The 12,547-nt window shown below is 39.1% G+C and overlaps 1 protein-coding gene across 4 annotated transcripts in view; it reads left to right on the forward strand.

The window, feature by feature from the left end:
• DIP2B (disco interacting protein 2 homolog B) overlaps positions 1-12,547 on the forward strand; it is a 226,556-nt gene that overhangs the window by 150,041 nt on the left and 63,968 nt on the right. For 2 of the 4 annotated variants that reach the window (XM_047866182.1, XM_047866184.1), the window contains exons 5-7: positions 7,966-8,178; positions 11,021-11,176; positions 11,619-11,741. In XM_047866182.1, coding sequence (XP_047722138.1) covers positions 7,966-8,178; positions 11,021-11,176; positions 11,619-11,741 — 492 coding nt within the window. The remainder of the gene's footprint in view (positions 1-7,965; positions 8,179-11,020; positions 11,177-11,618; positions 11,742-12,547) is intronic. The other 2 variants (XM_047866183.1, XM_047866186.1) reach the window with 2 other exon arrangements.

Consider the following 12,547-nt stretch of genomic DNA (forward strand, 5'->3'; position numbering starts at 1 on the left):
CTCAACCTAAAATTTGTTTATTGATATGTACGCTGGTTTTTGTCTTATGGATTGGAAAATTTAAATTCTCGGAGTTGGTAGCAAATTACGGTTCTTTAGTGCCTGTGGCCTTTTCAGTCTCTTAGACTGCTTGAATTACTGCCATCCAGTTCCCTTTATGTGCTGAAATCATTTACTAATGTCATGAGGCCATTACCTCAGCTCTTTCTTTGTAGGGATTCTTTGTGTAATTCTGTTTCTCATTCATACCGATAAACAAAATGCGAAAACTGCAGCATATATTGTTTTCCCCTCTAAATTTTTTCTGCATCCTTGTGGACTTACCCTGTGCTTCATTCGGAGGGTACTCGGATGACCAAATAGACCACATGATGACCCCAGAGCACAGTAAGCTATTTCAGCTGGCTTGGGTAGAATGAATTTATGTGCCTGTCCCACACAGGGCCCTGCTTGGCAGTGACCGCAGTAGTAATTCCTAGGGTCAGATAAGGAGGAATTTACAACTTAAAAAGTATAACAATATCCCAGGTCTGTTCATGGGCATCACTGTCGTCTATAGAAATGCAGGGATATTATTGAAAGCAAATTAAATAGCTGTTGCCTTCTGAGAGCTTATAGCCCAAAACATGTTTTAGTCAGTTAATTTAAATTAAAAAAGAATACCTATCTGAATTGCCAACTTGGGGAATTTTCCCCAAACATTCTAATTTCATTCAGAAGTGCAAAATAAACAGAGTTGGCAAATCAGACCCCTATAAATGTGCTCTAATTAATAGACTTGGATCATGTTAGTAGCATACTTTCATTATTGGTGTGGGTTATGAGCAGTGGTCTGCAGTTACTTGGGAGACCAGTAAATATTCAATATTCTTTAAGCCAAAGCACAGTAAAAACCCACTTTGATAGACTGAATTTATTTCAACAGCTAATGGTAAAATTTACAGCTTGCCAGTAAAACTGATTTCATAGTTACCGTTTATTGAGTAGCCTTGTGTACTAGTTAAAGAGCTAAATGCTTAGCACATATTTCCTTTTCTTTTTTTTCCATTGCCCTCTGTCCCATTTTACAAATGAGAAAACAGGTTTAGAGAAGCTCAATAACTTGCATAAGCTTTGTTAGCTGTGTAGTCAGATAATCTGAAAATTCTCTCCTAGAACAGAGACAAGAAAACTTCCCATTAGAAATTCTAGATAGACTAGAACCAGTTTCCTTTTAAATACATACAGGAGAGAGAGAGAGAGAACAGTCACTGAACATCAGAATGCTGAGATGGTGCTCGCTTTATCTGTCCTGGGGAGCAGGGAGGCAGGAAAAAAGGGGCTTAAATAAATTCTAATTACCATAAGGATGGAAAAGATAAAACCTTGGACCTATGTAAGCTGGCTCAGTTGGTAGAGCGTGTGACTCTTGATCTTGGGGTTGTGAGCTTGGGCCCTACGTTGGGCCTAGAGCTTACTTAAAAAAAAAATAATAATAATAATAAGTTGGTTGTTGGAATTGAGATCCCTGGAGGGACTAACAGCTTCAGCAGACAAATGAACTAGAAAAAATTAACATGCCAGCAAAAGAAAATGTTGTTAAGAAAGCTTGAGTTGTGCCTGGCCTTGGGATAACAGAAGCTGGGACCTTCCCTAAGAATTTGGGGTCAAGTGGGTTCTAGGTTTGAATTTCACTATACTGCCTGGTAAGAACTAACATTTAAAAAATGGTCTTTGGACTGATGATAACCTTGAGACACAAATAGTTTCTGGAAGGATACAACGTCAACCCAGGGATTTAGGATTCCAGAGATAAAGATCCACTGAATTTTGTGAGTAAACAGTCCAAAAATAGAAAACACTCACCATGAGAGAGAATAGAAAAAGAACAACAACAGCAAACAGCAGAATTAAGACCCTTAAGAACTGATTTGCCCAAGAGCTCTCAGTCGCAGAGCTAAGGTCGGAATTCAGACGAGTCTGACTTTAAAAGCCCATTCTCGAAACCACTTGGTATATCGCCTCTCCTTCTACCATAGAGTCAAGTAAATATTTTGCGGTAAATCTGGAGCTCTAGCAGTTGCTGCATGTTTGATCGGACTTTTCAAATAGGCAATAAGTTTTTAAAAATCTCTTTTTTTTACCTAAACACAGTTGACCCATGGGCAATACAATTTGAACTGCGTGGGTCTGCTTATATGTGGAATTTTTACAATGTAGTATTGTAAACATATTTTCTCTTCTTTATGATTTTCTTAATATTTTCTTTTCTCTAGATTACTTTATTGTAAGAATACAGATATAATAGGGGCACCCGGGTGGCTCAGTCAGTTAAGCATCTGACTTCAGTTCAGGTCATGATCTCACAGCTCGTGAGTTCAAGCCCTGCGTCTGGCTCTGTGCTAACAGCTTGGAGCCTGGATCCTGCTTTGGATTCTGTGTCTCCCTCTGTCTCTGCCCCTCCCCCATTCATGCTCTGTCTCTCAAAAATAAATACACATTAAAAAAATAGAATACAGATATTTGTAAAATACAAAATATGTGTTTGTTGTTTATATTATCAGTAAGTTAAGTTGGGGGGGAGTCAAAAGTTATACACGGGCTTTCAGCCATGCATGGGGCCAGTACCTCTAACCCCTGTGATGTTCAGGAATCAACGGTAGTTTTTTAAAAACTTTTATTTATTTACTAGGAGAGAGAGAGAGCTTGTGCGTGCACCCATATTTGCGTATGAGCTGGGGAGGGGCAGAGAGAGAAAGAGGGAGAGAATCCCAAGCAGGCTTCATACTGTAAGCATAGAGCCCGACCAACAGTGCAATCATAACCTGAGCTGAAATCAAGAGTTGGATGCTTAACCAACTGAGCCTGCTCAGGCACCCCAAGGGTCAACAGTATTTGTAATATTAATTCATTTTGTGAACTGTTTTTTCATAGACATGGAAAAATACCTAGAAAAACAGTGTTTGGAGATCCCTTATAGGTAGAGTGACCCTAGAGTAATTATTAACAGTGAGTACCCCTTCTCTTAGAGGGATTCCAGTTTGGACATTAATGGTCAGACAACTCATGAACCTGCCAGTCAGGTTTTACATAGTTATTTTTGATCCCAGCCAAGCTTCTGTGCACCCAGACACATTACTGTGGGATGCCAAAATATCTCTTAGATAGTTCTGAAAGTCTCCCTAACCCTTGTCTGGTGAATCAGACACCCTGGTTGGGTATAGCGCTATATCAAGCTGCCCAGAATTTGCAGCCCAAGGTTGGTTCAAGATTGGCCTGCTTCCAGAGCTAACCTTCTAATCTTCTCTTCCATATATGCTTTTACTCCTAGGTTGCTTCCTCTTGGATCTCTAAAGATTTTTCTTTTCTTGTCTGCATAGAAACTCCACTTGCCTTTCTTGAAGGTTCTGGAAGTCCTTAATTCCTCTGACCCAACAATGCAAGAGAACATATTTTCCTGCCTGATGTCTTTCCACTCTACTTACCCAAAATACACAAAAATTCTTTCCATGATCTCTAGAATATCATGCACTAACCACCCTAGTGGTTGTTTCCTTTATTTGTTCTTTGAAGCTCCTATTTCTTGGCCTGGCTTATGTGGTATATTTTGTAGTAGTTATTAGGATAAGATCTTTCTTTTGGTGAGTCTTGACTTAGCTACTGTTCTAAGCTGATGTCTGGGCCTAATTTTGGTATCAGCTGTCAGAGCCCAATGGCAGTCACTGTCTTTCCAAGAACTTGTCCAGTTTGCACAGTACCCCTCAGATTGTGTAGACTGACTGAGATGTTACCATCCTCTCACCAAGCCACCATTTTCACCCCCGTGAATCTTTTTCAATGAGTTCTTTTGACAGCTTTATTAAATTACAATTGACATACAATAAACATACTTAAAATGTGTAGTTTGCTAAGTTTTCATAGCAAAACCGTGAAGCCATTACCACAATTAAGAAAATGAGCGGTATCCATCATGCCCCCCCAAATTTCCTCATAATCCCTTTGTAATCCTACTTCTCTCCATCTCCATGATCTGTTTTCTGTCATTAGACATTAGTTTGGATTTTCTACAGTTTTGTATAAATAGAATCATACTTTGTTGTACTTTTTTTTGAGGGAAGAGGTCTGTCATATTTCACTCCACATAATTATTTTGAGATTCAACCATGTTGTTTTGTATAGCAGAGGCTCATTCCTTTTTATTGCTGAGTAGTATTCTGTCCTATAGATATACCTTTTGTTTCTCCTTTCAGTTCTTGATGGACATTTAGGTAGTTTCCAGTTTTTTCCTATTAAAATAAAGCTGCTATGAACATTCACAAACAAGTCCTTGTATAGATATATGCTTTCATTTCTCTTGGGTAGATATGTAGGAGTGGAATGAATAGATTATTCCACTAGTAGGTGGAATTGGTAGGTGTTTAAACTTTTAAAATAAACATTTTTAGATATAAAAGCTGTATTTTCTGCCAAAAAGAGGGATGTCATTTGCACACATGGCTAATGACAAAAAGTGCTACAGTGCTCAAAGACAGCAAATTTGGGACCTTTCTCCCCTTAAAGTCAACAAACTAATTGTTATGTATGTTTTGTAATTGGTTAGAAATGGATTTTATAGGCTTCTGCCTATCAGTATAAAATGGTGCTGTGTTAAAACCATACTAACTAAAAACTGAAGAGCAAAGCGTGTTTTCAAAATTATTTTCTGTTTTAGAGGACCTATTGTATTCATCTTATACAAGAGTTTAAACAAGGGACCTTAGTTATGATGGATAAGAGTTGTCGGGGCGCCTGGGTGGCGCAGTCGGTTAAGCGTCCGACTTCAGCCAGGTCACGATCTCGCGGTCCGTGAGTTCGCGTCAGGCTCTGGGCTGATGGCTCGGAGCCTGGAGCCTGTTTCCGATTCTGTGTCTCCCTCTCTCTCTGCCCCTCCCCCGTTCATGCTCTGTCTCTCTCTGTCGCAAAAATAAAAATAAACGTTGAAAAAAAAAAAGAGTTGTAAGTTCATGTTCAACTGGAGCAGAATCAGTGAGAAAATATTTCTATTATCATTAATTTAATCTTGCCAAAATTTCTACTAATCCACAGCAATTTCTTGGGTGACAGTTACTTAACAAAACAAACCAAAAAAGCTACCAAATAAACATATAAATATTTAAGGGAGCTTGTTTTTTTTTTTGTTTTGTTTTGTTTTTTAAGATACCGTCTTGGAGCAGTGCTTACGTTTTGCGCATTAAGATACACGATCTGCTGAAAGCTTTGCACAGCCGGTTTTGTGCCTGTGAGCTAACCTAGAATGGATGATTCAAGGAAGAGAAGGGGAACCAATACTTATTGGCCAACTGCTATGCGCTGCCACTGCTGGGGGTGTATTCTGGACAATGTCTCATTTTATGGTCTCCTGTGCATTTAGCACAAAGACCCTTAAGAGCCCAGTGCTGTCTACTTGTCCAGCCTCATCTTCCATCAGAATTGGAAGTAACTGCTGTTGCGTCCTGTGCTGCAGCCAGTCCCGTTTCTTTCAGGTCCTCGGATGTGCCTTGTTTTCTGTGCCCTCCCCACTTCCTCACATGCTGTTCCCTCTGCCTGGCTCTTTGCTCCCCCCACCTCCATATGCTTTAGAGCCGATAGCTACTTACCCTTCTGGCCTAGGTTTAGGTCTCACTTCCTTGGGTGTCTGCACTGTAAGACACTAAGTCCTATTGGAGTAGGGACATGTCTTCCTTGTTCACCATTTTATTCCTACCAACTAGTGTAGTGCTTAGTAGTATTTGTCGAATGGGTAAACAAGCAAACCTTCTCAGGCGGATAATGTTATTCCCCAAGTCACATAGCTTATGAGGGGTGGACCCCAGAGTTCAAATGGAAGACAGACACCAAGCCATGTTTTCTCCACTACACTGAGACGCCCACAGTTGTAGTCACTAAACACGGAGGAGGACTGGCAGGCAAATGAGGTCATTGAATTCAAACAATGCACCTAGTGACATAATTGATCCAGTATAGAAACACAGTGAAGCCAATTTGCCGTAAACCTAATCATGAAAATACTGGTTTTGCTATCTTTTGAAAATTGGGTTATTCTGATTTTAGACTTAATGCAGTTTAAAATAAATGATGCAATAAAGACAGCCTGCAAATCCAGTGGAGTTTGTTAGGGTCCTGAGATGTATTACCCTTAAAATACTGTGTTCTTAGGGTCAGATACACCTGTTCCACACCGCCCACCCATTGATCTTTTCTTTATCATGTTTACAAAGACAGAAATCTCTGCCTCCCAAGGTACAGTTGAAATGTTGGAATATTTTTTGAGAATTATGCAAACCTCGTTCCTTAAATAAAAGGTTACAGATGGTGTTACTTTTCTTTCTCTGTATTTTCCTTAAGTCACTCTCCTTTTGTATTCTAGATCTCTTTCTCCTTTAAAGAACCTCATCAGTTTATCCCTTTGGGGTCTGGTCACTGTTTCCCTCTCCAGCCTCATATTTTGCCCCTTACTCCTCAGAGTCTTTGCTCCATTTACATAGGAATACTTGAATTCCTCCCCCGGGATTGGTGCCCCTCTTGTGAAACCCTTTCTTACCCCGTTTCTCAGCATCTCTTGAAGTCTTGTGAGATAGTCTGTAGGATTGTGTCTCCTGTACTGGACTGTAAGCCGTTTGAGGGCACTCTCTCCCAAGAACTTATACATCTCAGAATCCCCAGAACCTGGCATAGTTCCCAGCACATACTGTAGTTATGTAGTACATTGTGAAAATAATCAGTCGTGGGCCTCATACTTCCTTCAATATGAGATGATAAGTTAGAAGTGGTTCAGAGCAGGAAGCAAGAATGTGGTCATTATTTTAACTCTTACTTCCTTGCTTGCTCTGGACATGCAGAATCTGACTTCTAGATTAATTTAGTCTTTTGTGGTTCAAATTTCCATTGTCGAGCAGCATTCTAGCCCTGTTAGTTAGTTATCTCTTTGGCCCATTGAACCGAAGTCGAACGCAGACTTACAGTTTCACCTGAGTTAGAGTGCTCAGCAGGACTAACCACAGAATGTTTTATTTTTTAAAAAATTAAATGATATCCAATCTACAGGCCATTAATTATAACCACCAAAATCACGTAGAAGGGTTTGTCTCAGATCAGACCAAATGCCCCCTTAACTTCTATGCCTCTGAAGCTGAGAGCCTTGAAATAAATTCCTGACTTCTGCTTCCACTGGCTGTCTTATATTTGGTTGAACTTTTCCTTTTTTATTTTCTCAACATGCTTTTCTAATTTAGGCCTTATTTCCCTGAGGTCAGAGCCAGGCCAAATACAGTAAATTTGTATCAGTAAGTTTCTCACAGTTCTTGGAGAGTTAAGGAAAGCAATACAGATCGGGGCCGTCCCCTGTCACATTTGGGAGGCTTACCTGTGCTGAGTGACCACTTGCCGCTAAAACCGTGAATGCCTCCAGACTGAGCACTGTTTCTAATTCCATCTCTAGTTCCCCCAGCACCCAGCCCACTGTTTGACACTGAAGCTGTTATTAACAAAAGTAAGTTTTTATATCACCCTATTAGGATCATTGCCTGTTGAGTAGACACTAATTAGTAAGTACTTGTCAAAATCAGTATAGCAGCCTATCACACGGTTCTCCAATTAAGAGGTCGAGGGAGCCATATAAGCACTTCAGTATTACTTGAATATAAATAGATAAGCCAGAAAAATTCAGATCCTGATTCAGTTCAGAACAGAAAAGCATGAAGTTTAAATGTTCCAAAAGGGATTTTTTAAGAACTTAAAATTACCTATAGATTTAGGCTGTTTTGTGTTTTCAGGCTTTGGTCTGTAGACCTTTCTTTGAGGTTCTTGAAAACCTTTACACACTAGTCTGCCTTGAGAATGTGAATATTTTGCTGGTATCAAAATTGAATGTGTTGATCAATGAGTAAGAACTGAAAGGTCTCTGTTCTAGGCAGGATCGAGAACTTCTTTTTTTCTAATTCCACACAGACACGTCTTCGGCCTCTGAGGATGAGGGCTCTCTGAGACGCCAAGCTGCGCTCTCTGCTGCCTTGCAACAGAGCTTACAGAATGCTGAGTCCTGGATCAACCGTTCAATTCAGGGATCGTCCACTTCTTCATCCGCATCTTCTACGCTGTCCCATGGAGAGGTCAAAGGAACCAGTGGGTCTCTAGCTGATGTATTTGCCAATACCCGAATAGGTAGGAGCTGGATCTACCCGAGCAGCCCAAGTCATGTTCCATTTGGCTCCCAGCATCCAGGAAATAGTTTCTGATTTGTATTAGTTTTTTCAGCGTGGCCTAAGAAATAAAATTAGAAAGAACATAACAGTTAATGGGGCAAAGAAGAAAACACCAGCAGTACATTTGGAGTGATAGGTATCATCTGCATTATTGGTGCATAGTATTGCCCACCTGAAGCCATAGCTATTTCCATAAGCAATACTCAAGCCGCAAGATATAACACCAGTCTTAGTGTGGGTTTATCCCTGTTGGAGAATATTCCACATATTAAAAGGTGTTAAAATATGTAACATCTTAGATTTTCCTAGGATTGTTACCTGTGTTTTCTCAAACAGAAAAACATGAAACCTGAGCAAATTCTGCACTAATATCAGTGAAGCTCCTTGTCTTTAGCATAAAGACTGGATTTATGGTCCTTGCTGCTGTGTTATTGCTACAACTGGAGTGTGCAGGCTGACCGTGTTGGTACCCTGTGAGCTGCTGCCTGCTACCAGTGCTCCTGTATGGAGGGTAGCTTTCGCTTGGCTCTGCTTTATGTCTGTGTGTATGTGTGTGTGTATGTGTGTGTGTGTGCGCATGCACACGCACTTTAAGGGTTTGTGACATCTGCAGGTAAAGATATAGCTCAGATCTCTGCTTTTGCTAAATTGGTTGGTACATACTGTGCTGAGTAATGTATTTGAACATCATGTGTCTGTGGTGTCTTAATTTTCATATCAGTAGTCTTTCTATATCAGTATATATATATAGACACTATATATATGTGTGTGTGTGTATATATATATATATATACACACACACACATAAATATATATACACATATGTAGATCTTTAATCTATTAATTGATTTCTGAAAAGAAAAATTTAGAAAATTTGCAATTCAAGCCTGTAATTAGTAAAGAACATAGCTACCTTGAGGGTATGATTGCCCACATTAAAAAGCCAAGTGCCAACAGCCAGTGGCTTGTCTTGCAGCTTGGCTCTGCCCTGTAATTCACTGAACCTCTTAAAGCAGCTACAGAGGAGCATGCTCACCATCTTTTCTGTTCGGGAGGGTACACAACAGAGCCATGGTCGGGTCAGATTTTATTTCCACATTTGTCTAAAAGAAAGCAACTTCACTTATTAAAAACACTGTCCTAATACCCAGTTAACTCTGTCTAGGTTTTTGTTAACTAGATGATTTCATCTGACCTTATATTTTTCTATTGCTTCACTACTCTATGAAAAGTTTTTTGTTAAGGTAGTCACAAAAACCATTTTATCTAACTAACATTATTGCCTTTTGGATGTTTGCTCTAACAGAAGCAATTCATGTTCCTAATAGAAAAATTCGAAGATACAGATAATATATCTATATCTATATCTATATCTATATATCTGTAAACCCACTTCCCACAGATAACACTCTAATGTGTGTCTTCCTAGACTATTTGCATATGAATATGTAGGGTTTGGGTCTTGCTTTTTAAAAAATGAAATTGTACTAAACATAGTGTTCATAACCTGCTTTTCTTAGCAGTGTATCACAAATTGGTAAATCTTTTATGTCATTAATACAGAATTATACTATTTATGGTTTCAAAGTATGCTGTTATATGGCTATGTCCTGGTTTATTTAGCCATTCCCCTGGTTTGGACATTTGGGTAGTATCCAATTTTTGGCCATTATAAAAACTGCTGGAATGAACATCCTTGAACACAGAATTTGGTGCATTTGTCTGATTATTTCCTTAAGACATATCCCTATAAGTGGAATTTCTGGGGTCAAATAAAGATGAATATTTTTAATGCTTTATTACTACATTATTCTACAGAAAGGTATGCTGTAGTCTACTTGTGCTAGTATATATAAAACTTTAAAAACCATTGAACTAGGGGGGAAAAACAACAATTGAACTTAGTAACATCAGACTTTGGGGGCATAGAGACCTTACTCCCAAATTGATTTTAGAAATTGTTTATCTTATGCATTTTGCCTTTTTTATGGTTTTGAGTAGCTTGTTGTTATTGTTGTAACTCATATATTTTACTTCCTCTAATTTTCCTTTTCTTCCCCAGATGTTTTTCTAAGTTTTCTTACGTAACACATCCCTATTGAATGGCTCTCTTCCAACTTAGGTCATTTTAGTTTCTTGATATTAAGAATCCCTACCTGAAGCAGAACAAAAGAACATTACACAATCATGCTTAGAGCAAGGGAAGAACCTTGTCTGTCAAGTAGATCAGTTTCCTGTGGGTTATTTTATAAAAATTGGAAGTAGGCCTTATCTGGTTTTCTTCATTTGGGAACTTGAGGGATCTGACCCACTCCCAAGACACTCTTCCCCATTTCCGGTGGAAGAGGAGATATTATGGACAAACCAACATAAACATGAAGAGATGCTCGAGGCTAGAATATCAGTAGCACTATGACCACAGTCACTTTGCTTTCATTTTGAAGTCACTCGCAGTTTTTATTATGATTATTAACGCTGAATTTCTACCAGACTTTCTGTGGAGAAAAGAACATTTTGGAGGAACATTGGATATGTGATTGGCTCTTAATAAGGCTGTTCGAGTTCTTGAAAATAATAATTTTGAAAAAAGGAAAAAATAATTTTGATATGCCCTGGCTTATACTCTTACTCTCTCATTATATCTTACGAGTAGAATTTGATTTCAAAGGTTATTTTACAAGAATTGATAGCCCATTTTTGTAGTTTTTTCCTTGTTAAGAAACAACCACAAAAAGATTTAAAGATTCTTGTTTTTATTGCCAATGTCGTATAATTCTGAATTTTGTTTTCTCCTCCCTCAGAGAATCTCTCTGCTCCCCCTGATGTCACTACAACTACCTCTTCTTCATCATCATCTTCCTCAATGCGCCCAGCAAATATTGATCTGCCCCCTTCAGGGATAGTCAAAGGCATGCACAAAGGATCCAACAGGTCCAGCCTTATGGATACAGCTGATGGTAGGGAGTTCTTTTAGGGAGCTATATAGGGAATATTAGTTAAATTGGAAAAATGCACATGCTGAACAGCAGCACCTGAGCGGTAGAGCAGCTGCAGAACTCCACTGCAGCTGGCCGTCCAGCACAGGTCCTCTGGAGGGCCCTCTTTTCAACAGCCTGCACTGTGGCAGCGCTGTTACTTGTTCAGACAGTCTGCATGGTCAGAGGATAGCTCTGAACAAGAAACAGTATGGAAAAAAGGAGGGCTAGATGAAATCTGGAAGCACATGTTGCCATAAAACTTGGCGTGTACGTATTTGTATTTCTTTGGCCCAGTTGAGATAGAATAAGACTCTGGGCAAAGGCCAAACATCATTAGAAATAAAAATTCCATAAAGAGTTGAGAAGCTGAGATAGCCCTAAAATCAGTGGATTTTCACTTACTGTTTTCCCCCCCTTACAGGTGTTCCTGTCAGTAGCAGAGTATCCACAAAAATCCAGCAGCTTCTCAACACTCTCAAACGACCCAAAAGGCCTCCCTTAAAGGAATTTTTTGTGGATGACTCTGAAGAAATTGTGGAAGGTAGTAGTAATAATACCAAAAACATACATTCCTTCAACAGATATATCTTAAGCAATTACTACATGGTATTTAAGGTATGGTAGGATTTAAGGATGAACAAGGCAGCATTTTTGTGAAAGAATTCATAGTTCTCTGCTCTTCTTTCCCTAGGTATTTACATGTTGCATTATCCTAGAATACACATGTCAAATTTGACCTCAAACATTTACCTGGCCCTTTTTGATATAGTCTTTTTGTTAAATCAACCAGCCAACACACATGTCTGCTTTATACAGGACAGTGTGGTAGATGGTGAAAAGTTCAAAGATTTATGAAAATATAGCCATTCCTTCATACTCTTTGCACCTAGAATATTCTGGTACTAAAATGCACGCACCTGAAAATAGTTTAGCCAATAAGTATGTATCCACTAATACAGCATTTGGGAGAAGGGCAGAAAGTGGAAGTGGCAGTAGTCAGTGATTTATTTAGTAATTTGACAAATATTTATGGCTGAAATCGTATGATGTTTAGGATTTAATAGGAAGAATTGGGAGTCAAATGAGAAGGAGCATAGATGAAATGAAGGTGGCTGGCATTTGATGATTCTTGAAGTTGAATGACAATAGGTTTTGTCCAAAGAACTGAGCCTGGTAGCTTTTGTAGTTCATTTTTATATCCTGAGACTAATGGTAGGCTTTGATCACTTTGGACATGTTAATGATGCTTGCACTAGGCACATTAATAGACTAGATCTGGTCTTAGTCCACTTTATTCAGCTGGAAGCAACAAGCAACCTGGCATATGAGGTTAAGATGACCTTCTGTTCT

The sequence above is a fragment of the Prionailurus viverrinus genome, chromosome B4 (assembly GCF_022837055.1).
Source record: "Prionailurus viverrinus isolate Anna chromosome B4, UM_Priviv_1.0, whole genome shotgun sequence".
NCBI lineage: Eukaryota > Metazoa > Chordata > Mammalia > Carnivora > Felidae > Prionailurus > Prionailurus viverrinus.